General features: G+C 44.2%; 1 protein-coding gene across 6 annotated transcripts in view; it reads right to left on the bottom strand.

Moving 5' to 3' along the window:
• TUT4 (terminal uridylyl transferase 4) overlaps positions 1-27,699 on the bottom strand; it is a 67,135-nt gene that overhangs the window by 23,439 nt on the left and 15,997 nt on the right. For 4 of the 6 annotated variants that reach the window (XR_005010176.1, XM_036754572.1, XM_036754574.1 and 1 more), the window contains exons 4-15: positions 25,323-25,486; positions 22,848-22,964; positions 22,134-22,286; positions 19,171-19,348; positions 17,372-17,460; positions 16,278-16,329; positions 14,065-14,134; positions 12,379-12,505; positions 9,474-9,593; positions 8,539-8,760; positions 7,912-8,086; positions 2,142-2,884 (exon numbers count right to left, since the gene is read on the bottom strand). Coding sequence is in view for 5 of the 6 variants with exons in the window: in XM_036754572.1 (XP_036610467.1) it covers positions 2,142-2,884; positions 7,912-8,086; positions 8,539-8,760; positions 9,474-9,593; positions 12,379-12,505; positions 14,065-14,134; positions 16,278-16,329; positions 17,372-17,460; positions 19,171-19,348; positions 22,134-22,286; positions 22,848-22,964; positions 25,323-25,486 (2,210 nt within the window). In the remaining variant the exon portion in view is untranslated. The remainder of the gene's footprint in view (positions 1-2,141; positions 2,885-7,911; positions 8,087-8,538; positions 8,761-9,473; positions 9,594-12,378; positions 12,506-14,064; positions 14,135-16,277; positions 16,330-17,371; positions 17,461-19,170; positions 19,349-22,133; positions 22,287-22,847; positions 22,965-25,322; positions 25,487-27,699) is intronic. The other 2 variants (XM_036754575.1, XM_036754576.1) reach the window with 1 other exon arrangement.

The following is a 27,699-nucleotide window of genomic DNA, read 5'->3' as shown; positions in this document are numbered from 1 at the left end:
CTCTCTCTTATTTGATACTCTCTTCTCTCTAGGTTTTCTGAGGAGCCCTGCCCCCATTCTCCTCCTCCCTCTCTGACCACTCCTACTCTGTCTCCTTTGCTGGATCTTCATTCAGGTCATGCTCTCTAACCATAAATTTATGTCTCCCAGGGCTCTGTCCTGGGTCCCCTTATCTTCTCCCTCTATACTGCTTCACTTGGTGACCTCATCAGCTCCTGTGGATTTAATTACCACCTCCATGCTAAGGATTCTCCAATCTACCTTTCCTGCCCCAACCTCTTTGCTGACCTCTAATTTCTAACTGCTTTTCAGACACCTTAAATCGGATGTCCAGCAGACATCTTATAGTCAGTACGTTCAAAACAGAAATCATTATCTTTTCCCCTAAACCCTCCCCCCTTGTCCTAGCTTCCCTATCACTGTGGAGGGTACCAGCCTCCTCCCAGACCCTAGGACTTAGCCTGGATTCCTCCCTCTCTCATGCCCTCCACATCCAAGCTGCTCCCAGGGCCTGTTGATTTCTCCTGACATTGCCTGCACCCTGGCGCAGGCCCTCATCAGCTGCTGGGGGGGCAGGGGGAGGGGGTCTGCCTGCCTCACATCTCTTCCCACTCAAATCCACTCTCCACTCAGCCACCAAAATGATTTCACTAACATGCAGGTGCAATCATGTGACCCTCCTACTCAACAAACTCCCGTGGCTCCCGTTGGCTCCAGGATCAAAGACAACACCCTCTGCTCGGCCTTCAAAGCTCTTCATGAGCTAGCCCCTCCCACTTTTCCGGTCTTCTCACATCTCCCCCCCTCCTCCCCAACATGTACTTGTACTTGTTCATCTAGTGACAACAAGACCTTCCCCTACTGGCTCTGGGCATTTTCTCCAGCTGTCCTCCATGCCTGGAAAGCTCTCCCTCCTCATCTCTGCCTGGCTTCCTTGAAGTCCCAACTAAAATCCCATCTTTTCTAGGAAGCCTTTCTGAACCCCTCTTAGTCACGGTGCCTTTCCTCTTTTCATTCTTTTCTATCCATCCTGTATACAGCTTGCTTTGTAGATGTTTGTTTACATTAGACTGTAAGCTCCTTGAGGGCAGGGGCTGTCTTTTGCCTCCTTTTGTATCCCCAGTCGTTAGCACAGTGCCTGGCACACAGTAGATGCTTAATAAATGCCTATTGAATGAATGGAGGCAGTAGGCACAGCATGAGCTGACTCAAAAAGTTTTACTTTCAACAGGATTTTCTAGGCACTGAGCAAGTTTCTGATGATAGAATTTATTACTGGGTCACAGCATCATAAATTTGAGGTCGACAGGTCCCAGGAGGGCCATCTGGTCTAGTCCCCTCATTTTACAGATGTCACCTGCGCCCAAAGACAATGACCTGCCGGGGATCTCACTGAGGCAGGATTTGGATGGGTCTTGGGGGGGGTGTCATCCCCAACTCTAAGCACAATCTCTATTTGGCTGCTGTGCACTAGTAAGGCAATCAATGATTACATTCCTTTTATGCTGGGCATTTCATTTTTGAGACTATCCCTTTTCAAAGATTGCCCTTTTTTTACAGAGAGAAAACTGAGGCATCTATAATTGGGCCAGTTTGAGACCCACTTAAACCCAGAGAGTAACTAAGTATAAAAGATACGATCTGGCTACTAAAAGTTTTGGCTCCTAGTTTTGCTCTCCTTTAACAACCATTTTGGGAGTATTACCAACCATAAAACAATAAAAAAGCATTAAATGCCTTGCGGATATGCAATATTCTTTATGGCAAAAGGCAGATTATACCAAACAGGGAAGCTAGGCACAACCTGATTTTGTCGAGTTGAGTGCCATGAGACACACTGATTCAGTTCTCTGTGATGCAGGAAAGGGAAGCCAATGGTTTGTACTGAAACTTCCTTTAAAACTTAGTGACAAAATGACTTCTTTGTTTTTAAGAAGCAGCTACCAGCCGAAATGCGAATGGCAAAAGCCTGTCTGTCAGATAAACCAACATAAACAATGAAATGTGGTTCCAGAGCAACAGTGCCACCAGGGAAAGACGATACCCTTTAGACACACGTATAAGCTGTGACAGGAGGTGGGGGCTAGGCCAAGTGGTCACTGATTAGGCTAAAAAGCTTTTTTTGAGAGAACGTGTCCTACCTTGCCAGAAGTCAAAATAAACTTATCAAACACATAATGCATTTCTGGAGGGTAGAGCTGGTCTTCATCCTTAAGGTCACAAGCTTCTGCCAGAGCTTGGCAGTGGGGAGAGGTAGCTGATGTGTCAATGTCAATGCACGGAGTCGGTGACAAACACTTTGTCTCCAAGTCTGGCCTGCAGGGGGGCCCCTCCAGTTCAGTGATGGTGTCCGGGTCAGGTGACCTGTGCTCAGGGCACTTACACTGGCGGCTGACCTCCTCCTCCGCACCCGGCTCCAAAGGCTCTAAGTCACGCGGCTCTTCTGGAGGTTTCGGCTCTGCTTCAGAGCTGTCACTGGGAGTCCCGGGCTCCCGAGCGTCCTCGTCATCAGTGGGGCTGGGTGCGTCCAGGTTCGTTCCCGGGCGGCCGATGTCCTTCCCACCTCTCTCTGATGCAAGCTCCACCTCGTTACACTCCTCAGACTGACATATGTGCGCTGCACACCTACTTCCTGGCTTGGTCTTCTCTATGCTTTCCCCTTGGAGAGGGCCACCCCCGGTGCCCGAGTCTCCAGACTTAGCAGGCTTCTTGTTGCTCATTTTCCCCCTCTCCTTCTTCCGGGAATCCACCTTAGACTTATTCCCATCTTTACTCTGAGGACAAGCAAAATATTTATAGGCTGTCCTGAACCTCTCCAGGATATATTCAAACACCATCTGGCTATTCAAACTCCGTGCAACATTCCTCTTGAGTGCAAAAGGGTCTAGTGGAAAAGAAAAAGGCCAGCATGTTAATATGTGTTTCAAAATGCACTTAAGAATCCATGCCTTAGCTCTTAACTCTAGGAATTTCATCTCAAAGTATGGCCTGGTCCTGTCCTCACAGAGCAATGGCCATACACAAAGGACAGGCCGGGGCCTGGGAGGAGCTGGGAAGCTCCTCAGGAGGCTTGGGGTCTGCCGGAAGGAGCGCTGGCTTTGGAGTCGGATGACTTGGGTTTGAATCCTGTCTTTGCTAGTTACTGAGCTGTGTGACCAAAGACAAGTCACTTTCCTTGAGTCCTGTCATGTGCAAAATGAAAGGGGTGGCCTAAGGTGATCTCTAAGGTGCTTTTCAGCACCAGGACCCCTATGGTCCTGGGAGACAGCTAGTGGACTGAGTCCTAGACAGATGGAAGATGGAATACCACCATCAAAAATGACCAAGTATGAGGAATAGAGGTGAGTGAAGGGGGCAGAACCACTGGCTAAGGAAAAAGGCAGGCGGTATATCCAGAATGAGATAAAATTTATAAGAGAAAAAGTAGCAAGAATATTAATAAGAATAATGAAAAAAAAACTGACGAAGGGCCACTACCAGATCTTAAATATATATTGAGTGCTGGACAAAAATCAGAAATAAGTCAAGGAAACAGAGTAAAGGACTCCAAACCGGGGCCCAGTGAATAAGATGGATCCTCCTGTTGGAGGACCCAAGAGAAAGGAACTTGGATCCCACTGTGGTGAAAAATGAGTTTAGATTCATACTTTGTAAGATATATCCATTAGGAGAAATTCCCAAAATTTCAACCATCTAAAATTCTTCCTAAACCAGTTTTAGGATAAAAATTAATAGAAAAATAATGACATTTATCCATTGCAAGTAGCATAAAAAGTCATCAAATGACTGGGGAAAATCACTACATGGATTTTGAGGAACAGCTTAACAAACTGTAATATGATATAATGCAATGGAAAATCACTGGAGTTATATGTTACATAATTAAACACAGACTAGATGTGACAGTATATTATATAACTATATATTCCATAAGGAACAGTAAAAAAAAAAATAGAGGAATTCTCAGAAACAGAGGAGCTGTGTGTGACTTGATATAGAGCCAAGCAAGTAACAAGGAGGACGATACAACAAAAAAGTAAATGAAGAAAACACTAAAACAAAGAACACCGACACTCCGCCTCCCCCATTTCTATCAGCTGGCCAATACTGATTTCACGCGACTGACTCAGGAACATGCTTCCTTCCTCTCTGCAGAGAAGTGGGGGGATCACGGGGGCTAAATGTACACACTCCATGTCAGGTACAAGCTCTGTACTGGCTATCTTTGCTTACCTGTCTGTGTATGGGAGGTATTATGGAGGAATTTTATGGTGAACTGGTATAAAAAGACAAATGCATTCAAAAAAAAGTTACTATATAATGAAGGGTTTTATACAACAAAAACAGTGTATCTGAAATAAAATATATGAGATGGGGGAATGGGGTAAATACTTCTGATAAAAACGTGACATCTGGAACTAATATAAATTGGTAAGTGATAACAATTCTTCAGTACATTAAAGGATATGAACAAAATTCTTGGGGGGAGGGGAACGAATTGTTCATCACAATTTGAAAAGCTGTTCCAGTTCTCTGACAAGCAGAGAAATGCCAGTGAAAACAAGCAAAGATCACTGATGCTGAAATGCCAGGGACCTGTGATTCTGCTGGTGTGGGGACTTCCTCCACCAACACACATCACAACCCAACTCCCGCGTCATGGCCCAAGAAACCTGTCTGAGGCTCGGGATGATTTAGCAGTCACACAGCTAGCAAGTTTAAGCAGAACCAGGTTCAGTGCTCCCCTTCCTAAACTATCCAAAGGATAGTTTAAAGACAATTAAGATTTAACACGGGTGGGACTGTGGGGAAAAGAGCTATCCCATCACACTGTTAGTGTAACTGTGAATTGGTACAATCTGCCAATAAAGAATAACTCATAAGACAGGCACACAATGTGACTAGAACTGATGCTCTAAGGAGGCCATTAAAAGACAAAAACAACCTCTACATACAAAATCATTCACAGCCACTTTATTTGTAATAATGAAAAAGTGGAAACACTACGTATGTCCAAGCCTGTGGAATGGCTGAAGTGTGGCATCTTAACATAATGGAATATTATTCCATCATAAAAATGGCGTATTAAGAGGACAAAAGAAATATGGAAACCTCTCTATGAAGTGGTGCAAAGAAAACAACTCAGAATCACAACACACACAGTGACCATGGTTATGCCAAAACAGCAGCAAAATCTTACAAGTTGGATGGAAAAGAGATTAGAAACACAAAGAAAAAAGTTATTTTGTAAGTAGTTGGTTTTTTTTTTAATTAAAATGTGAAATGTCCAGGGTTTAAGGTTTTATTTGGGATTTCATTTGTTATCTGTTAAGATTATTATTTTTAAAAGAAAGCAAAGAAACAGCAATGGCACACAGGAACACTGATCTCCTTGGAGATTCCCTGTGGTCCTTCCCCCGCCTGTCACTCCCTCTTTTAAGCCTTCAGTGCTCAGATTCCTAGAGTGAGGAACACTGATTAAACCAAATTGACAAGAGATTAATCAAACGCAAAAATGAGAATGAGAAAAGCAGGCAGGCATCAGGTTGTGGGCAGATGAAAAGCTGACCCACAGCCTTTCCTTAAATCACATCGCATCTGGGGTCAGCCTTTGAGGTCATCTGGCTTAATGCCCTCATTTTACCAACAAAGAAACTGAGTCTTTAAGGGAGGAAGTGACTTGCCCACTTCCCAGAGCTGGGATTCCAGCCCAGGGCTCTTTCCACTGCATCCCTTCTGTACAACCTGTGCTACTATCAGAGGCACTATCAGAGAGTTTCCAAAATCCTGAGGGCTGAGGTGTTAACCTTAAAGTGTTACCAATGCATATGAGGTGTGGTCAGTGTATAACAGAATTAGGGTAGACATTATGGCTAATATGTGCAAGGCCAAAAGTGAACTGCAATCCCCTCACACTGGTGAGCTAGCACTGGCATTGTAGAGAGGAGTGTTTCAATCCCAGCACTTGCTGTGTGACCTTGGGCATATCACCTCCCTTCTCTAAATTAGCCAAATTACTCATAAAGTCCCTTCCAACAATAATATCTATGACCTTATATAAATTTTTAAAGAGTTAATCTTACTTCCACTTACTTCTCTATAAACACACCACTTATGAACAGAATGCAGAAAAGCTATGGGTTAATGGGTTGTTTTTAAAACCTGAAGACAAACAATATCTTCCCCAAAAATGATCATCAAAAGACAGGATGAACTTTTCCAGGCTTAGGAGAGTAAAAGAATCTGGGAAGAGGCCTCCAGTCTCTGTAACGGAGCCACGAAATCTTGCTGAGCCCAGTACTGAAGCTCAGAGATTCTTGACAATTCGTCTTATTGTTACTTTTTCTCTTTCTCAATTCTCTATTTTGGCTGCAAAAGAGGAGGCAGTACAGGGTAACAGGTTCAGAGCAATGCAGTATCATGGAGGGAGCACTGGACTGAACAAGCAGCTGGCCCAAGTCACCAGCAAACCACCTCAGCTCGACTCTCAGTTTCTTGATCTCTAACATGGGGATGATAATACTTCTATTATCTCATGACTGTTTGTGAGTAAAGCCCTTTGTAAATATTAAAATGTTCTCGAAGGCGGAGCCTCGTGCTGCCACAATTACATATTTCGTCTACGAGAGAGCATGCGGGAAGCTCATCTGGGTTTGTGTGAACGGGAGGCCAAGTGCAGAAGGGCACAGTGTATGCCAGCCTAACAGTGAGGAAGTATAAGGCTCTGTTAAAATGGGTAAACAGAGAAAAAAAAGACCATGATTCACCTTCCTACTCTAAGTTTAGAAAAATTTTCTGGGTTCAAACTTTTGAATGCAGACTTTTTAAGCTGCTCTAGTATTTTCTATCTAAAGGGTTTCAAGTTTTCACTGTGTTTTTGACACTGTACTTTTTTGGGTTCATATCAAGTATGATTTTTCTATGTCTAAGTCACACTTAAATATTTTGTCAGCCATTTAAGCAGACAATCAAAGGGTAAGGGAGAATGAAACAAGTGAACTCAACCAGACAAATTCAACAAATGTTGAAAAGACTTCCCGTTTGAAATAGCCTCCTAGAATCTGGGCACTGAAGGAACTCTTAGAGTTCTAGTCCAACACCCTTCATTTCACAGTTTAGGACGCTGAAGCTTAGTAAAAAGCAAGTAGTTTCACAAAGGTCAAACGCTGAGCACATGAAGATGGCGGTGGAACTCTAACAGCCTGCATTTACTTAGAGCTTGTAGGCTTTTCATAAGTCTATAAGGCAGAGAGTAGATTATTATCCCTGTTTGCAGGTGAGAAACTGAGGTTCCAAGAGGAAGTGGCTGGCTCATGGGGACACAGCAGCTAAGGCAGTACTCAAACCCAACTCGTTAGACCTCCAATACATCCACTCTCCTATTAGAGAGAACCAGTCTAGGAGGAAGCCAGGCACTTTGCAGGGCAGGAGAGTTCTGCAAGAGCAGCAGGGTATAAGCCTAGGCTCCAGGCCTGAGGCACAATCATCACGCCATCATCAGCATCATTTTAGTGGGGACCTGGGACGTCACTGATGTTGAGAGCTCACGGTGCACAAACTCCCTCCACCAATGCAGACTGGCCACTCACCACTACAGCACGTCGAATATTTCTAGGTATGTAGAGTGTACAAATTACATCTGTGTGACCTTGAGCAGATCACTGCCCAACTCTAATGTACGGTACGCTCATCTGTAAAATGGGTTACTTTCTGACACAAAGCACCACAACCGTGTGTGTGAGGCCTCCCTCGGTCACGTGTTAAACAAACTGATGAAAACATGAAATGGTGACCTTGTGGCAGACAAAGCATTGCACAGAAACTGAGGAATTCATAATGCTGTATTAGAAACAGACGAGAAGTGACACAGAAATGAATACTTTCTAAATGAAATAACACACATCATCCCACCTTCAATGGCTATTCGCCTTTTAGGCCAGTTTTTGTTCTCTCGTGTTAAGAGTTCTTGTACCCGTACGCTTATGACATATTCCTCCAAAGCAAACTCCAGTGTGTAAAACTTTAACAGCTCTAACCATAATTGTCCCAGGGATACCTGATTTGGTATTTCCAACGCTAACGGAGACTGGAAGAGAAAAGATATTTGTTGTCACATAAGCCTGGCTGCAATGAACACTTTGACACTCCAGAAAAGGCTGAGAGCCCCATGGTCATGGATGGGTGCCCCTGAATGTTTGAAGGACACATGTGGCAGATCCTCTAGGGAGGATTTATGGGAAACCATTGCAAGAACTGCATTGGACGGGAAGGAAGAGAAGGCTTGCAACATGGTGTCTAATCCTGTCTGTCGCTAATTAGCTGTTACTGGAGGGAGCACCCAAGCCAATGAAATTATGGCTCTTAGAATAGTTGCTAATTTAAAGTAAATCAATGCTTAAAAAACAAAACCAAACCCAAAGAAGTAAGTAACCCTTAAAAAATCGCCTTACATATCCCTTAGGACTTAGAAAGCCTAGCCATGAAAGAACAGGCAGGAGCAAGCACCCCCAAGCCTACGCAGATGTGGGGAAGGCTCACCTTGCCGTGTCTCTCCTTGGCAGTGCCACTCTGGGGGTCTGTTTCCGAGCTGGTGGGCTTCTTGGTGCCACTTCTCTGATCGGCTTTTGCTTTATTTTCGGAGGCACCTGAGTTCTTCCCGGGCCCACTGGGCATAGGTTTGTATTCCCACTTCACAAACTTCTCATCTTCAATGCCTTTCAGCTGATGGTCATCAACTCGTTTTGAGTCAAAGCCTTCAATCTAAAACAAAAGTATTCCAAGCTGGTCAAGGTAAGTAATTAAAAAGAACATTAGCCTAACAGAAAAACCAACATTTTACCTTTCAAAGAAAAAATCTGCAAATGAGTGCATTTCATTGAACACTGCAGCACCTACTCATTTGGTAACATTTATTATGGGCAGAGCTCTGGGCCAGTGATTTTTAGAAAGATTCAAAGTTTAGATAAAATCCCTGTCTGCCTTCATAGAGCTTACAGACTAGCGGGGGGGGGGGGGGGGGGGGGGGGGGGGGGGGGGGGGGGGGGGGGAAGGGGAATACAAATGTAAACAATCTAGCCCATGAGAGCTGCTAAACAGAGGAGCCGCTTCCTGAGGGAGGTGGACTAGCTTTGGGGTCCATCTTTGCTCTGAAGCCCCACTCTTCCCAGCACAGTTGGGAGGATCCAATTAAGTGGTGTTTGTAAAGCACTCTCGTTACTTTTGCTCTCCTTACTGGACTGTGAGCTCTGATGGCAAGGACTCCTCTCTCAACATTCCAATCTTTCCTGGCACCAAGCACAGAACAATGCCCAGAGTAAATGGTTTATAGCCACCACATGAGCAGCAGGGTGGGGGAAGGGTGCACGTGGGGTGTGTGTGGGGGGTGTGTGGGGTGTGTGTGTGTGTGTGGAATAAGCACATATTCAGGCAGTACCGCCAGGACCACACAAAGGCAAGAGCATGTGCACACTTACCCAACTGCCTAAATAGGAAGGAAGAAGAGGGGGCTTTCTTTGTTGAAGAAAAAACATCACCATTAAAGCAAAAGAGTATGAAGGGATCCCCCCTTCAGCCTGGCAGTCAATATGGCACAACTGAAAAACAAAAAAGGGAAATCAGTACCACTTAAACTTTTACTCAGAAAGAAAACAAGTTCTGGAACCCTTGCCCAGAGGGACTTGGAAAATGTACACTAGAACATAGTAAACTCCCGTTTATCCAGAATGAAAGAGAAAGAACGTGCTGAGAAAGAATCCCTGGTCCTAGAACCAAAAGACTTGGTCTCAAGCCTTCTGGACACTCACTAGTTGGTGACCAGGATGCCATTTTTGAAAGGGGGCAGTAACACTCAGTGTCTGCACCTCCCACAGGTGTTGTGAGGACTAAGTGAGAAAGTACACCTAGATGTGAGCCATTCTTTTCAGGATCAGGGATGGGGTATTCCAATTCCCACATATTCTAGTTAACAGAGAGTTACTAACCAGATATATACATGTATACAAACACATACAGGTATGTATCTCTCTCTAGCCTCTGCTAAAGTTCTGTTCTTCACAACCTCTCGTCATGAGGCTGAGGTGGTTCTGGGTTCTCTAAGGCTCTGCCAATGGACCAGAGGAACTGGCAGAGCCTCCCTCCCAGCTGCAAAGGCTCTGAGGGTGGGCCACAAGACTGACTGTGGGCCTGTCATCTGAGGATGGTAGAGAGGCTCGTTGTCCTAGGGTTGAAAACCAGGTAGTCAACTGTTTTTGGCCACAGCAATTGATGAAACATGTATGAGACATGAAGGGGTTGAGATTCAGAACTGGTAGGAGTGTCACTCATAAAGATGAAGTTATAGCTCCTTGAAGGAACTACATGTATTTATTGTATAGGTGGTGGTGTTGTTCAGTCACTTCGGTGGCGTCTGACTCTCAGTGACCCCATTTGGGGTTTTCTTCGCAGAGATACTGGAGATATTTGCCATTTCCTTCTCCAGATCATTTTACAGATGAGGAAACTGAGGCTCATGGGGTGAAGTGACTCGTCAGGATCACATAGCTAGTAAGTGCCTGAGGCAGGAGATGAACTCAGGAAGATGTGTCTTCCTGACTCCAGGCCTGGTACTTCACCCACTGTGCCACCTAGCTGCCCCATTTACTGTACCCTGATGAACTATTTTCAAGAATTACATGACTGGATCTTTGATACAAGACAGAAAGGATGCCCACACAATGGAGGACTTCTGAGAGGCAAGGACAAAAAAATGCCAAGGAAAGGGTGATATGGATGGGCTGCAGGATTCCTGGGGTGGAGCAGGTCATGTTCCAAAATGAACGGGTCACCAGAAACACAAGGCTGCATGGGGGGACAGTGGGACTTCATCTTTCTTCGATGGGTGTTTATCCTGGACCTCAGCAGGAGTCACAGTTCTGTGTTGTACTCTCAGGCGATGGTTCTGAACAGGACCAGAACCTCTATGAAGGAGCCCAGACTAAAAGAGAAGACTCCTACAATGAGTCTCTTTCAGAGGCCAATGACTGTCAAAACTGCCAGTTCTTGGGTCAGCAGTAAACGGTGATTGCCTGATAGGTAACCAATCCCACCCTGCCCCCCTACTTTGATTAGCTTGAGATAAGAAGACTCACCGGCTAGAGATAAAGGGAAGTTTATCTAGATACTTCTATCCCCAACCAGAAGGTTAAGAGTACAGCTACTGTGACAATGAGATTGCCAGGATGTGATAAGCGATCAGATTCAATAGGTGCTAGAGTGCACAGTAAATAGTCAATTCATTATAATCTGACTGTGCTAGGGCTAGGCATTGGTATAAATTCTATTGTAGCTTCTGGGGGCTTGAATTAAAAGAAACTGCATATACTTCACTAGATGTGTAAACACAGTTTGGAAGATTTAAGAGGGAAAAATATTCCCCAGAGACTGGGCAGCATAATTAAAACAATAGCCAACAAGTTATTGGCAATAAATTGGGAGAATGAAAGCTAGGAAATGATAGCCCATTTCAATTAGCACAAGAGGCCAGTATGTCCTTGTCACAATCCAAACGAGGTGAGCAACAACCTTTCAAAGCTCTACCAGGGCCCCCTCAAAGCACAGATTCCTTGGGAGAAATCAAAGAAAAAAGAAACTCAGTATCAAAGGCTGAGGGAGGATTCAATGAAACGCCCTGGGAACCAGGGACCAGGTTCTATTTTGAGGGTGACAGTAAAGGGAGAGTGGAGGCTGAAAAGTGACGGGAATTTGGCCAGGGCATGTAAACGATGGTGACAGGTATGAAAGCTCAAAGGAAATCTACTATTTATTAAGATACTAAAGGAGAGCCCAGGCTGACCACTCTCTAAGCCCACTATTCCGTCCCAAGCTGCATTGCAGAGGGCACGTTCTTCAAAGATCCACGTCCAGTTTCACCCAAATGCCTGCTCTCCGCACATAGCTGGGGACCTGCATGCCTGAGGAGAAAGGTGTCAAAATTCACCACAGGCAACTCAAACCAGATTAAAATACAACTGGGAAATGTTGAACAAAATAAATAAAAGGGCAATAAGACAAGCAATGTTAACATGTGGTTTTCTGAGTCAATAAGCAGCCAGGGATCTGTTTCTACTGACTCTGATGCCACTGCCTTAGAAGTTAAATAAGTTGCTGTTGCCAATAGCACTCATTACCTGGTGACCAATCTTTTACTTCCTTGAAGACTTTTCCAGCCTAGTGGGATATAAGCTCCCAGAACTTACATTCCATTGGTAGAGACTTCAAGAACCCAGGACAGTTCACCCCCAGGCCACAGAGAGGCAGCAGAGAACGTTAGCTGCCGTGTTAGTGCAAGAAAAATCCTGGTAAATTCTCAAAGTGAGGTATTTTCTCCTAGATCGCACTTACCCTAGCCCAGTAGCGAAAAGCTAACACCAAGGGGGTTAGGACAGGCTCTAGCTTGCCAAGGGCAGCAAGCAAATCAGTTGTGAGGCATGCCACATCATTTCCAGCGCTCACCTTACAGATTAAACCACTGTCAAGAAAAAAGAAAGAAACTTAATTTTAATCACCTAACACCTTGGGCGGTCTATCACATCAAGACCTACAGCTATCCTTCTAAACTCACAACATTTCAGAGTGTAGGAGATTCCCCCAAAAGTCAACACTCACTGAGTGCAAAGGCCTTGGATCTAGGTACCAAGGATAGACAAAAAGAGAAAAAATGGGCACTCCGATGAAGGAAGTCCTTTCTATTACCAAAATGATCTGTACTGAGGCCTTACTCTATGGTCATCTTGCCTGGGCAAACTTTCAACAAATATTCAACATACTGAGCCATCTATCAAATTGGGTGGTGGTTTAAGTTGTATCTTTGGAGTACACAGAGCTTCACAGCTGGAAGCAATCTGAGCAGTCATTGAGTCCAAACCCATTATTTTCGAGATGAGGAAATTTAGGCCCAGAGAGGTCCAGTGACTTGGCCAAAGCCCCGAAGTCAGTAGCAGAGCCCCCAAGGAGAGTACAAAAAGATCTCAGATTTTGAAAGGTTATTGGTCTACTGATCATTTCCTGTCTTTCATCTTTAATTTTTCCTAATCTACCCAAATGGCTGGTGCTCACTCTCGCGCGCGCTCTCTCTCTCTCTCAGTTTATATACATACATACATATATATATATGTAAAATTCCTTCTATTCCCAGAACTTCTTCCCTGTCATCACAATTTATTGCATGCTCTAGCTTGTTTTCTACAGTCCCAGCCTTTGCTATCACTTCCTCCTACTTTCCACCAGGCTCATCTGCGTGCATATACGTTACATTTCCCTACCTCCCTGAAGGCAAGAACTGGGTCACTGCTAGCACAGGGGTCAGTACAACAAGGCACTGAAGTGAATGATTCTTTTGAACAGTCTCTTGGCCACAACAGAGGTAAATCCCTACGCCCTTACAAATGAGACTTTCGAGCTACCTGGTCTTTTCTTGAAGAAGTATATTACAGACCACAAATTATTTTCAACCACAATGGGATAACCTGTTATAGCCTTTCAAAAGGAGAGGTTGTGAAACAAAAGTAGGGGTGGGAATAGGGGACGTAACCCAAGGAGGTTAGTGAAGACTTAACTTTAAGAAGACAGTGTTTGGGCACCTCTGTTCTTACTACCCCCCCCCCCCAACTCTGTTCACAACGATCATTTAGGGTTGCTATTTTGGGTATGTTTTGTTTTTTTAATACTGATTTCAGTTTCAATTTTCATGATGGCAGGTCAACTTAACAACACCTTACTAGAAGGTCAAAGGTCACACCAAAATTTCAGCTAATTACAGGAAACTCAAATGCAAGGTTAATGATTTCCATATATCCTTTTATAAAGGACTCCTCCATCCAAAAGCACATATTTTTTGGTTAAACTACATATTTTTGTTAAGTACATTATCTTTAAGTACATTTTGTTAAGTACATTAAGTGATTAGGAACTAGAGAGAGCAGTTCAGAGATCTGAAAGGGAGACTTTCTTGCTTATTCACTACATTCTTCCTTTAGTTTAAAAGAAAAACCAATTCCTATGTTTTTCTCTATCATCATCACAACCAACCTCTTCACATCTTTGCAAAAGACAACAGGAACTTTGGCATGAAAGTCAGACTCCACCTCTGAGTATAATGCTGATAAGGAAAAACAAACAAATGTAAGCTGAGTAATCAACAATTTAAATAACATATTCCTTCTAGAATCTCATTTGTTATTTCTCAAAGATAACTCTCTTTTTCATTATTGGTGTTGGAAGACTATCACCTTTTTCTGTGCATTTGCTATATAAACAGGGGTTAGATCAGGAACACTGTGGAAATTCTCATCAAAAAAAATTTTTTTTAAGAAAGAACCCATATCTACAAAGGATCAACATCCAAAATGCCCTCTATTTTGTTAAGCATGTTCTCTGGTAAGAACTGAGCCCACAAGAGTCCCATGGTGACTATCTATAATGAATGGGTTAATAGTTTCAGCTTTCCAATCTGCACGCAAACAGAAGGCTGTTAATACTGCTGTCCAGTTAATATTCCTGCTGTTGCATGGATCCACTTCCAGTGCCATCAATATAGGCCAAAAAGGATGCTGAGTGTCTGTCTATTGCCTTCCTTCAACCCTCCAGTATAGACTCAAAGCCCCAAATATACAAAAATGAGTGACTTGGCTATTTTATTTACAGAAGATATCCAATACTGGTCAGAATAAGCTGGGAGAAACCTGGCCTAATGATATGTGATGTGTATTTATATATTTGTAACTCGGTACAAAGCAGGAACACATGTGCTACCAAGTCTGGGGATAAAACAGATCCACTTAGGTACTATCTGCCTATTACATGTTTAACATTACTCTGCAAGCCATAAGAGTCTATGTCAAAGACAGTAGAGCAAAATCCTTTTGATTTTTCCAGAAAAATAAAAAAATTGCTAAAAGGAAGATAAAATCTAAAGCACAAAGGGAAGTAGTTTGTTGTAGTGGGGGAAAAATACTGACTTGGGGCCAGGAGATCTGGGCTTGAATCCTATTTCAAACTGTGATCTTAAACCACTGGTGCCTCAGTTTCTTCAACCATAAAATAGGAATGATACCTGTAATATATTTCCCTCTGAGGTAATTGAGTCATTTCTACATTCTACATTATTATTAAAGACAATGGCATGAAGTTGGGGTAAAGAAAGGTGTGTAGAATCATGTAGGTAACTGGGCTGATGGGGGGCAGACAGCGGGAAAGACTAGGAGAGAGCTGAGGAGACGCAGAGCTTGGAGTGGGGGGCTTTAGAAAGGTAATCCCTGAGCCAAATGCATATCTTCTTTTTTTTTTTTTTACTAAGCACTTGAACCAAATAAAAAAAAAACCACAATAAACCAAAATTTGAAAAATAATAGTCACTGAAAATATCTTTACATTTCTTAAAATCAAAATTAATACATAAGATGTTCAAGGGGGCTTCTTGTGAACAAGAATTGTCTCCTTCTTTGGCTCTGTGGCCTTAACATTTCGCACAGTGCTTGGCACGTAAGAGGCACTTAATACATGTCTGATCGACAATAAACATTGTTTGATGGATCGAGAGGCTTCAGGATCCTGGGAAGGGTGAGATGACAAAGTAACTGGACACATAAAACAACTCCCAGTTTGCTTTGGGACAATTTGCTCTGAGTTCTGGGTATACAAAGATAAAGACTACCTAATTAGTATGGAAAGTCTTCCTTGGAAACAGATTCTTGACCAATTTTAATGGTCTTCCTGCAATCCAGGGCAAATCAGAAAGATGAGGCATGTTTATTGTGTGTACAAGATTATGTTTTCAACAAAAGACTAAACTAGGTTAAATTTGGGGCTATAAAACATCTTCACATGAGTAGAAAAATGTATTTTCTGTATTGGCACCCCCCTCTTTACAAGTCTCTTGCTATACATCCCTCCTTTCACAATGAGAATTAGTTACCTGTTTTGGCAGAAGGACTTCTGCTTTGACAATACTCAAAAAAAAAAACCAAACAAAAAACCCAAGCAGACTGCAAGTTTTAACATAACTGCTTTGATTATACTTACTTCTGACTTTTCTAGATTGCAAATAATCTTTTCAAGAGCTAGCATAGCTACTATTTAAATCCTAGGATAAGCACACTGAAAGAAATAAATGTTTTATCTACCCAATGACTCAAATGTGCTGGGGATATGAATTTTAATTTTGTTAGCTACATAAGCAATTTAAACTGAAAATATCCTAACATACCCTTCTTTGGAAAGTGCCAATTAAAAAAGAAACTTACCACAGTTTTTTAATATGTCAAGCACCTGAATCAGAACATCTGGGTGACTCATCTAAAAAAATTACAAGGTAGAATCAATATAGGTTTACAGACCAAACAGTGAACATCAGAGCAAACTCAACTCCATGAAAGGGTATTTTAATACAAAATTACTGTCATTTTTTTAATTTAAAATTATAGAAATGAAAAGAAAATCAATGTGTTTTATGTTTTTATTTATCATCTCAATCACAGAAGTATAGTTTAGCAAATGATGTGGGCTTGAGTAGTTAAGCACTGTTATAAGGACTTGTGAATCCTCAGAAAGGGAACTGACATTACAATTGCATTGCAAAAGCAAAGGGGACAGTCAGCATTCTGAACACTCATTAGGGAGGATCTGGGGTGGGAACTACCAGCAGACTGCCCAAGAGGCTTACCACCAAAATCTAATGCAAACACCAAGCTTGTCAGTCTTAATGTTTAATATTTATCAGACTACCATTAATGAGACCGATGACTCCACTGGAACGGAAACTGTGACATACTCAAGTTATGCCTGAACCAAACTTCAAAAAGGTACATTTTATGACTCAACAAATCTTATTCAAGATCCATATACACAAATGATTAAAAAAAAAAACAAAAAACCATCCACTCCCTGGACACAGGCCTGGCAGTGAGACATAGCATGAAAAGGCCTGCCCCTGGTGGTCAGCAGGTGTAGGAGGAGCCTGTAGCTGCCAAGGGACACCCCTGAAGGTCAGCAGGTCAGCCACTTACCTCTCTGGCCCTCCTCTGTAGGTCCAAAAGGATAATAGTCTAACCTGGACTCCCACAGCTTTGTTGGCAAGAAAGCTTTTTGTCAAGCCGGGAGTCCTCTTTCGAATGGTGAGCTGTGGCTATTATGATAATAATGGTCAGCCTCTAGAAGAAGGTGAGGCACCCACTCAGCCCCCTTCTGCTTAGGAGCATCTGCACAGACAAATATGTGCAGGACTCAGGCCTAAAGAGGCTACTGTCCTCCTACTTTGGGGGAAATTTCACCAAACAAAAACGACGCAGAAACACCAAGTTCAGAGGACCATTGACAGGATACTTTTACGGCTACTTACCTTGGATGGAAATTTTACATCTATATTAACATCACTGCTTTTAAAAGCAAACCTAGTCAGAGAGGAGCCATACAGCCTAAGCGAACAGTCTGGAAGACAAGAGAAGTGCATTAGGCATAAAACACACAAGATAATGGTGCCCTAAAGAAATTAAAGCAATGAACCACAGACATGCCTCTTTCTGTTTTTCCCCTTCTCTAACAGGTGGACTCTGACTAGCCATAAGACCAACTAATTCTGTTTCAGCTACTGAGGCAAGGGCAGCTTAGCATCAAATCTTAGACTTTAATTTTATTTTCATTAACAATTTAACTTGGAGAGAATGGAAAGCTAAGGATACATGCAAACTTGGCTACAAACCAGTAAGGCTCTGACCACCTGGCACATAAACTATTTACTACACATAAGAAAACAGCACATCTGGGCTAGAAGAAAAGCCACGAAGACTTAGAGTGGATGAGTTGTTCAATGCTGAAGTACAGCCAAGTAAACAATAACCACAAATACCGATGACTGCGATTGGGATCCTCTCAAATGCCGTGACTGCGGTTCTATTTTAGAAGAGATGTAAATGGGAAAAAACGGGGCTGCCCGGGGCCATCTCAGAGTTAATCTCCATGGGACCAGTTTGAAAGAAAACACGAATTGAGGAGCCTAAGGATAAATGGGGCAGCCTCTCCTTATGTCTAAGGGGAGAGTTAACAATGATTAATTTCGGAAAGGTGAAGGAGTTTTCCCTAAACCATGAATTTGTATCAGAATGTTCTTGATGTAGAAAAGCTTGACTTGTTATCAAATATTTGAAAATGATCTGGCTAAACAGAAGAGGTACAGGTAATTTTCTCTTTTGCATTTTTATAAGGCCTGTCTTTAAGAGCTAGGACAAAAAGTCACCTATTAGGAGAACCCTTCCTATTTCCAAGATACATTATTAGGTCTGTAAGTACACCTGTCCTCCTGATGTCAAGCATAATCCTTCCAGGCCTCAGGAGACTCTTTCATGAGTTGCTATGACCAAAAACAATCACCACCTTCTGGCAAATGTTCTGATGATTAGCCTTCCCAAAATTAGTGAAAGCTGATTTTCTCATACACTAGCCCCTCTCTTGTGTTCTCTTCTGCAGAACCCTCTTGTCCCTTTCATTCTGAGTCAGAAATGGCCTCCACTAATGTCTCACTTACTGGGGCATGCTATGGTGTGGTGTGGATGCGGCCCTTGGTCTCTGATGGCTCCACGCTAGCGCGATGCCATCTCTGGCAGGTCCTGCTAAATGAGGGAAGGCGGCTCTACCCAAGGGTTGGTCTATCTAAGCTTGGACAGTCTCACAACCACGTTGGCTGCAGGGTGATGAACTTTTCAGTCACAGCAACTCACAAATGGCTCTTTTTCGAGGTGTAAAGAAGGGGCTATGTGATCTGTAGGGAAAGGAGAACTTAGGGATCAAAAGCATAATCTTACAACTCCAATACTGTGGACGCCTGATGATAAAGCAGGGATGCCTTCTAGTAGATGCACATTTGTTTACTTAAAATTTCCCTGGTCCCTTTGTAAAATAGAAACTTAAAATGATCAGCTCTTCACTGCCCTGTTTCTAAAACAATACAAAAATATTACTCATAGGAATCCCTACAAGGTGGAGAAAAACTGCCTTTTAAAAGTAAAAATTTAAGTAAAAACCTTCTTTTTAAGATAGAGAAAATGGAGGCAGAAGAAGACGAAAGGCTCCGTGCCAGGCCTTAGAAGCAGACAAGAAAACAGCCTGGTTGAGGATGATGGTGATGGTGGTGACCCTCTGTACCTGGTAAGCGCTGCTGTACAACCTTTTCCATTTCAGTCACAATTTCCTGCCGGAACCCAAAGTCAATGTCAGAAATCCCTTGTTCTTTCGCTGCTTGCATGAGGGTGGAGCTCAAAGCAGCCAGCTGGGCAGGGGAAGGTGGTGGCAGGGCTCGCAGTTCATTTTCTTCCTGTTTTTCCTATCGAGGGACAAAAAATCCCAAGGTGAATTTATGAGTACAGGAGACAGTGTGAAGCAGCCTCGAGGCCCCTGAGTTTGGAGGCAGAGGGCCTGGGTTTCAGTTCAACAAACATTCATGAAGTGCCTACTGCGTGCAAGGCCTTCTGCTAAGCACCAGCTATGGATCCTGTTTTGTTACCTACTAACTCTGTGACCTGGAGCAAGTCACTTAATCTCTGCACCTCAGTTTTCTTGTCTATTAGGGTGAGGGGCCTGGACTAGATTCTCTACCTAAGGGCCCTTCCAGCTCTAAATCCTATTTCCAATTCAATTTAAAAATATTTACTAGGCACCTACCCAGCTCCTATGAAGCTTAAAATCTAGCAAGGAGAGGCAACATGTACATACATGAACATGATAACTTCAAGAGGCAGAAAGCCAAAGGCATCAGGGAGGAATCCAGAAAGGCCTCACGGAGGAGGTGACTGAGCAGTGTTCTGAAAGAAGCAAGGGCTCACAAAGGGCCAGGTGGAGGACAGAGTGTATTCCAGGCACAGGAAGGAAGAGACAGAAGGTCTGACTCAAGGAACGATATGGTAGGCCTGAGCAGAAGGAGGCCTATGTGCAGAGGAATCCAAAGAAGACAGGCCAGAAAGGTGAGAGCCAGAGGAAATGCCAGGGTGAGAAATTCCCATTTTATCTGAGAGGCAACAGCACAACATTAAAGACTTTTGAGTGGGGGTAGGGTCACATGGTCAGATGTGTACTTTAGGGATATCAACTGAACAGTTATTTGGATGATGGTTTAGAACAGGAGGGAAGGGAATGAGCATTTATTTAGCACCTACCATGCGCCAGGTCCTATGCTAAGAACTTTATAAATATCGTCTTATTTGATCCTCACAACAACCCTGTGAGGCCCTCATTTTACAGTTGAGGAAACTGAGGCAAACAGAGGTTAAGTGACTTGCCTAGGGTCACAGCTAGTATCTGAGGCTAGATTTGAACTGAGGTCTTCCTAACTCCAGCCCCAATACTCTATCTACTGAACCACCCTGCTGCCTCTAGAAAGGGAAGAGACCTGACACAGGGAAACCAATTCAGAATAACTTGGGGAGGGTCTGAATTAGGGGAGAGGCTTAAGAATGGAATGAAGAGGACAGATGGGAGAGATACTGTAGAGGCGGCATCAGCAAGGCTTGGGATGGGTGAAAGGGAAGAGGTGAGGACTCTAAGGCCTCCAATGTGGGTGGCCGAAAAGATGGTGGCACTGTCCACAGTAACTGGGAGGAGGAATGGGTTTGGAAGGAAGGGTGAGTTCTGGCTACATGTGTTTTGTTTAAGAGGATGATGGGAAGTCCAGGGAGCGCTGTCCAGTAGACTTTGGGGAACATGGGATGAGAGAGAGAGAGAGAGAGAGAGAGAGAGAGAGAGAGAGAAGAAGAAGAAGAAGCATCCAGAGTCAGGGAGGAGCAACAGGAGGATCTATCTAATGAGAGTTTAGATCAGTCAAACCAAGTAGGAGGATCAAGAGAAGGCAAGGGAAGAACGTTGTGGTCAAAAGTCAAGAGAGGTCAGAAGCAGCAGCTAGGTAAAGGAGGAGGACTGAGAAAAGGCCATTGGTTTGAGCAGTTAAGAGATAATTAGCATATACAAAAAATTGTACATGGCTTAAAAAAAATTACTATTGCACTGAATAATATCAGAATGCCTCATTCTTTGCCTCAAACTACCAGCACACCAGGTGCAACAAAACAGGTGTTTGTGTTACAGATCAGACAAGAAGATTTTGTTTCAGCTGCAGCTTAATGTCCTGTCTTGTAATTTTGATATAATCCAGCTGCAAAGCAGACACCCTTGTCCCTAGGGACAAGGGAAAAAGGTAAATTTTTCTGAAAACACTACATGAGCATATCCCCTCTGAAGCCAAGTGACTCTGGGAAAATACAGGATTGCTGGATTTCACGCTGGAAAGGACCTTAGAGACCATCTAGTCCAATCTCCTCATGGCAAGCAGAACAACATGGGGGGAGGCAGGGAAGCAGTTAGTTCCATAGGAATGTTTATATATGAGCAATAAGCAATGTGGTGAAGATAAGCAGACAAGCTCAGGGAATTAATGGCATGGGGAAAGGCGCCAACGCTCCCTCGGATCACTGCTGACCACCAATGGTGGGTACCTCAGGCGGCCGGCTGGCATGAATGTGCTCTAACCAAACCCCACCATGATGACATAATGATGAAATAACACTGGTTGGGGCAACATTACACATTCTCTGCCTCTACACAATGGATCGCCACTTGGTTCATAGTTATACTGTTTGAGGCACTTCTAGACCAGACTGTCAGCGTTGCTCTGCCCTAAGAGAAGTTCCAAAACTGACTCGAGCCAAAGAGCTTAAGGTGGATGAGACCGACCGTGACTAACTTTACGTATGATCCAGGAGGAGAGAAATGGTCCCATTGTGCCTGCGACAAAGCTCCCATCCGCTAGCCTACCTCCAGGCAGCCCACCCCCAGAGGTTAGTTCATTGTTAAACTAAAATTCTCTCTGTAATGAAAGCTTGGCTAAAGATGGAGCTCACCTAGCCTTGGGAACTCTAAAGCCAGGGAAGCAAGATAATTCCCTTCTTTAAAGGTCCTTGGGTATATCTGCAATTCCCCATTAGGTACGCTTCTTGGCCAAGCACCTAGGTTTGCAGGCCCGCCTTTCTTCTTAAAGGGTTCAACCAACAGGGCATATTAGCAGCATGTTTAATGAGAAGATGATGCAAGAATACTTTAACAAAATTATTTTCACCTACACATAATGCTTTGTGTAGACTGGATCCCACAGGACCACAAACAGCTGACTGGGAGGTGGAAAATTCAGTGGGATGAGCCAATGGTCCAGTTGTTGGGAGAGACATGGAAAGAGCGAGCCAGGGATCATTGGATCTGGTGTTTTTAATAGATCTCTGCTCTCATAGTGTTGAGTGATGACAGGTTCAGATGAATGAATAAATGAACGAATGAAAGAAAAATAATGTTACATGACATGTTCTGAATAGTTTGTTGGGTAGTCATGGAAATCAAATACAAAAAGCAGTAAGTACCTAGCACAGTGCTAATGAGGTACGTTAGAGGTACCACTTGAAGTAAGGAGGCACATTCAGAGCCACATCTTCTTTTTAAATAGTCACCTATACTAAATTATTACCAAAAAGCACACAAGGTCTACCCCGAAAAACCAGACACCAAGTTTACCCACATGGAAGAAGCAGCTGTGGCCAGTACAACAAAAGGCTTTTAATCTGGTGACCCCCAGCCTGGAAGAGGCTCACCCTGCTCCCTATGCAGGTCCTCCTCCCTGACCACGTGAGCTAAGGAGTGATCAGGCCACCATGTGGACTGCTGCTCCTAGTTAAACATTCAGATTTTAGAGAATGAAAAGTGAGTTTATTGGTACCTTGAATAAAAACTTGAATGGGACATTCTTTTTTGACATGAAAATTTAAGAAACACACAAAAAAACTTACCGTGATGTTTTTCTTATGCCGTTTCTCTTTTATGTGCTTATGTGCTCCCTGGATATTTTCAATATGAACTAAGCATAATTTGCATAGATATCGGCAATTGGTGTATTCCGGGGAGCGCTGAAAGAGAAAAGTGGAGAGGTAACAGAAGGCATGAAGCCTACAAAACACCCAAGTCTGGCTGTTCTCAACAATTCTATGAAGCCAATGAGTCAAACGTTCAGATGCACTTTTCTTAAGGTTATAAAAAAGCAAATTTACCAGGAACAAATTTAGAAGATAGCAAAGTGAAATTTAATTGGGAGAAATGTTAAGTCCTGCACCTGTGTTGAAAAACTCACCTGCCCAAGAAGAGGCTGGGGAACATGTGGCCAGCAAACTGCTCAGGTGCCCAAGGCTCTGGGCCCTGGGAAAGGCATTGCCACCCACCCAACCCTAAGAGGGTCCTACCGTACTCAGCAGCAGGCCCCTGTACTACAGCATGGTTGACACGCAGCCTGCAGCTCTGGCCCCGCCAGAGCACAGTCAGATGGTCACACAGGGCCCTTAGTAGTGGGATGGGTAAGAACAAGCCACCAGAAAGCTGGGCTTGGTCTGTACCATCCTCTCCTTAATGCTGGCATTGTTTTTACAGGAGTTACCCTGCCCTAATGAGGTCCTCAGAAGGGACTCTGTCTTTATTACAACATCCCCCAAATAATTAAACATATTTTAGGATGTAAAACCGTAGACATCATGGACCAATTCTAAATCTGTCTTCATTTCCACTGCTGACTAGGGGGTCAGGAGTATAGCCTCAATAAATACTACAGGAATGGTACTTTACAGCGACACAGTAGTAGTGCTAAGGGTAGTTACAGATAAGGTTGGCTCTACCAGACCTAACCAGGAAAAGAGGAGAAAAGAAAGTGACAGGATTGCCCGATCTAGACCAAAGAGTGTAGTCCTAGAGCCAGAAGACCTGAGTTCCAATTCTGTCTCTAACACCTATTAGTTGTATGACCAAGTCTTGAGACTTCCTTCCCTCATTTGTGAAACAGAGGCCATAAGAGCTGTGGTATTCCCTAGTCCACAAGGTAGTTGTGAGAAGAGTGCTTTTATCAATGGGAATATGGATGATGATGCTAGAGATCCCCGCCATACTGCAGAGACGTCTAGAACCTGCTCCTACGTGAGCACCATCCTTCTCCTCGCCATCAGGCTGCCACTAGAGCCCACCCTCCTTTGGAGGAGAAACACAGTGCAGTGAAAAGGCCTAAGTTGTAGCTGACTGCTACTTTCACCCCTGCAGACTCAGATTTTGCCCTCGCTCTGCCTACCTCACAGGGCTACTCTAAAGACCAGGTCAGCTAATGCAGACCGAAAGCACTTGCTAAGCTATGAGGTGCTGTCCAAATGACAGACATTAGTTATTGCCAAATTCTAGTGCTCCTTGGTTAGATGAGCCAATAGGTGGCACCACAGGAATTTATAAACCAGAAGGGATGTGGGGGGGGGAATGGGTGTGATCCTGCTTAGTTTTAAAAGGCAGAATAGGGAAGGCTTCTTTTTAGTTCGGTTCCCAACACACTGTACACATCGGGTTGGAAACATGGTGAGGGTTAAGAGGGCAAAAAGGCCTTAGAAAAAAGAAATGAAATGACAGAAGAGGGTATGGGTCTTTGACAGTAAATCAATCAATTAGGATGCTTTTATCAGGCTCCTACTAAGTGAATGCCCCAAACCAACAACAAACCATATCACTCTTCCTTGCCATCTCTTCTGGCTCAGCCCTTTACCAATAACAACTTTCTTCCTTTACCCCAGGAATATACCAGGCTGCTTCCCACTGCCAGAACCCAGAGAGAACAGTTGAGTCCAAAATGTGAGATGGGTGGGGCAGAAACACCAAAAGGAGCATTGGGGACACCATGTTTGTGGCCTTTTTCAATCTGGAGTGCTTGGGGAGCACGCCAGGCCTTCAGTAAGGCTGGCCTCCCTTTCCCCGCTCCCTCTCCTTTCCCCTCCCCCTTTCTCTCCCCTCCCACCTCTCTTCTTCTCTCTCCACCCTGGGCTTGATGCTCCTATTCTTCTCTGATTGGCTAATTTATCATTAGCTCTGGCCTCCTCCACTCCAAGTTAGACCTCTCCCTGCTGAATGAACCCGTTTTCCCCAGCCCCTTCCTCAACTATCAGGAAAGGCCACCACCCAAGCTTCCTCAGACTCCCCACTGAGAACTCCCTCCCCAATGTGTCCAACACATTGGTCCTTAATCGTCAACTCAGTCATTAGCTCCCCAGTTTCTCAGGGAAGAATGGCAGAGGAGGAGGCATGTGAGTGAAGGAGGCATACAAGGAACCCAAAACTACTCCACAAAAGACACAGCCCCCCAGGGGAAAGAGGAGCACGGCCCAACCTGTGAGGGGCAGATATGCAAGAAGAGGAATGAGAAGCCGCACAGCCCCCAGCCCCCCAATAAGCCAAGGAGGATAGTGTACTTTTTCCAGTCGAAAGATGTAATCTCGCTCCAGGCGCTCCTCGGCCTGCTTCAGCCCCAGCTTCTGCTCGGGGGTCAGCTTTGACTCATCAATCGTGGTGACATTTTCTAAGTAATCCAGCTCTGAAGGAGGGTCTTTCGTTGGCTCAGCACTCTTCATTTTACCTGGAGAAGGAAGCAGGACGGAAGTCATCTCTACCACAACCACTGGGCAGTTAAAGGAGGAAGAAGAGAGTGCCCACTTCCTGAGCAGGGCACCTGCTGACATACTGTGTATGGACAGCACCGTCTAGAGCCAGCCCACACTGAAAGGCCTAAAGCAGACCCAGGGAGACCAGAGTCACCCCAACACAGCACCAAGAATGGTAAGCTTCGAGGGGACTTTCGAGTTTATGAAGCACTCACTATGAGATAAGTGTTACCACTCAGTTTTACACCTGAAGAAACTGAAGCTCCAAAAAGTCCAAGGACTTGCCCACAGTGACCCAGGAGCCAGGATTCAGACTCGGGTCCCCACCTATTCTCCTCACACTTCAGTTCACCTGCTGCTACTTTCAGAGCCTCCATGGAGTACACCCACAGCTGGGGGAGAACATGAAGGGAATTCAGAGAGGAAATACAAGCTGGAGATCAGTGGCCCTGAAGGTGCCCCTTTGGCCCTCCCTACAGGTAAAGGTCATAGCCCAAAGCTCAGGAGATGGACACCAGAAGTATGAGAGGAGAGGGACAAGAGGGGTACCCACATGTGCTAGAACCCAAGGAAGTGAAGTGTTCCAGGTCACACAGTGAGTTAAAGGAAGAGCCAGACCTCACGGCTTCCAGTTCAGGGTTTTTAAAGCAAATAAGCTACAGCTTATTAAATCAGCAACAATAGGATTTTGGAATCAGAGGGTTCCCTCTCATGGCAGCCAACATGAGTTTAGACTGTATTGAGCAATACTGGCCTCAGAACCACACAAGTCCCTGCCCTGCTGTTTTCTCCCAGAGCAAGCTCCCTGAGACCCACTGCCTTTAGTTCTGCTGATATGGGCTTTCCCTCCACTGACACAAGTCAAGACTCAGAAATTAAATCCATCACCTGGTGGCCAACCTTCTGTGGATGAATCTTCCTGAACTGGGTTTGGCTAACCCTCAGACCACAGACATATGCTCCCCTAGGCTTGGAAAGAAGTCTTCTTTCCCAGGGTTCTGCACGCAGCAGGGGCTTAATTAATGTTGTTGAACTTATCTTCCTTCTCCAGGGTCTGACAGCACTTTGCCTGAACTCTCCTTGGCACCTCCCTTACTCTTCTTCCTACTGTGGCCTTACCCCCAAGCAACCTCCCGAGGAGCAGGGCCTGTGTAATGCCTAGTTCTGAAACCTAAGAAATGAACAGAGAACCTCAAAGAGTAAACAATTTTTGAACTGCTGTTGTAGCTGTCTACAAGGTATAACAAGATCCACAAGGTTCTGGTGCACAAGAATGTAAGATCCCCAAGGGCAGGGACTTGGCACTTTAGTACAGTGTCTGCACACAACGTTGGTTCTTTTCTTAGCTCTGTCACTACTCTAAAACCTTAGGTAAGTCATTGTGCAGCTAGAGCCTCAGTTTCCCCTTCTGCACAATGAGGTGGGTTGGACCTCATGATCTCTGTACTCAAACTCAACGTGTCCAGCTGAAGACTGCGAGAGCCTGCATTCTGCCGCCCAGTCTTCAAGAGCCCAGGGTCACTCACCAGCCCTAAGGCACCCGAGCAGGACCCTAGGTGAGGTAAGCTAATACAACAATTTATTTTTTGATGGTGGGGGAGTCAACAGGGCAGCAGATACTCATTGTAAAGCTGCTTCTTACAAAAGACATCATCTTAAAATTCCTTTTAGAAGCTTCACTAAATTAATTTAAGATCTGATCTGAGCCACAAAAATTCAATTCCCACGTGACTTTTCAAGAATCCATCCACTGTGTGAACGAGGGGTCTGTCCTTCTGACTCTTCTCTAGGTTCTATAAACCATCCAATACTCAGGGACACTCAAGAATGTTAATCAATAGGCAAGGTAAAAACAGGTGCCTGTGTCTACTGAGTTTCCAAGTCAGATCTAACGGCGCAGATGGAACCACGAGCAGCCTCCACAAACCGATCTGTTAAAAGCTCAAAGGTTCAGCTGGGTTACCCAGGCAACTAGGCCCACAGCAAGGAGTGAAGCTGCGGGGTCATTTGTGGAGCCCGACCTATTCAAGAACGTCATTGATTGTTGTTCCATTTAAAACCATGTTACAACAGAATCACACGTCTCTGGCCCCACCACATCCCGGTCTACAAGTTACCTGCATCTTTTTCTGGGGTTAAAGAGGGCCAAACAGGAGGGCAGAGCTAATAAGAGTAAGGAAGGAAGAAG

Source organism: Trichosurus vulpecula, chromosome 4 (genome assembly GCF_011100635.1).
Source record: "Trichosurus vulpecula isolate mTriVul1 chromosome 4, mTriVul1.pri, whole genome shotgun sequence".
Lineage (NCBI taxonomy): Eukaryota > Metazoa > Chordata > Mammalia > Diprotodontia > Phalangeridae > Trichosurus > Trichosurus vulpecula.
This window is presented reverse-complemented; position numbering and strand designations above follow the sequence as displayed.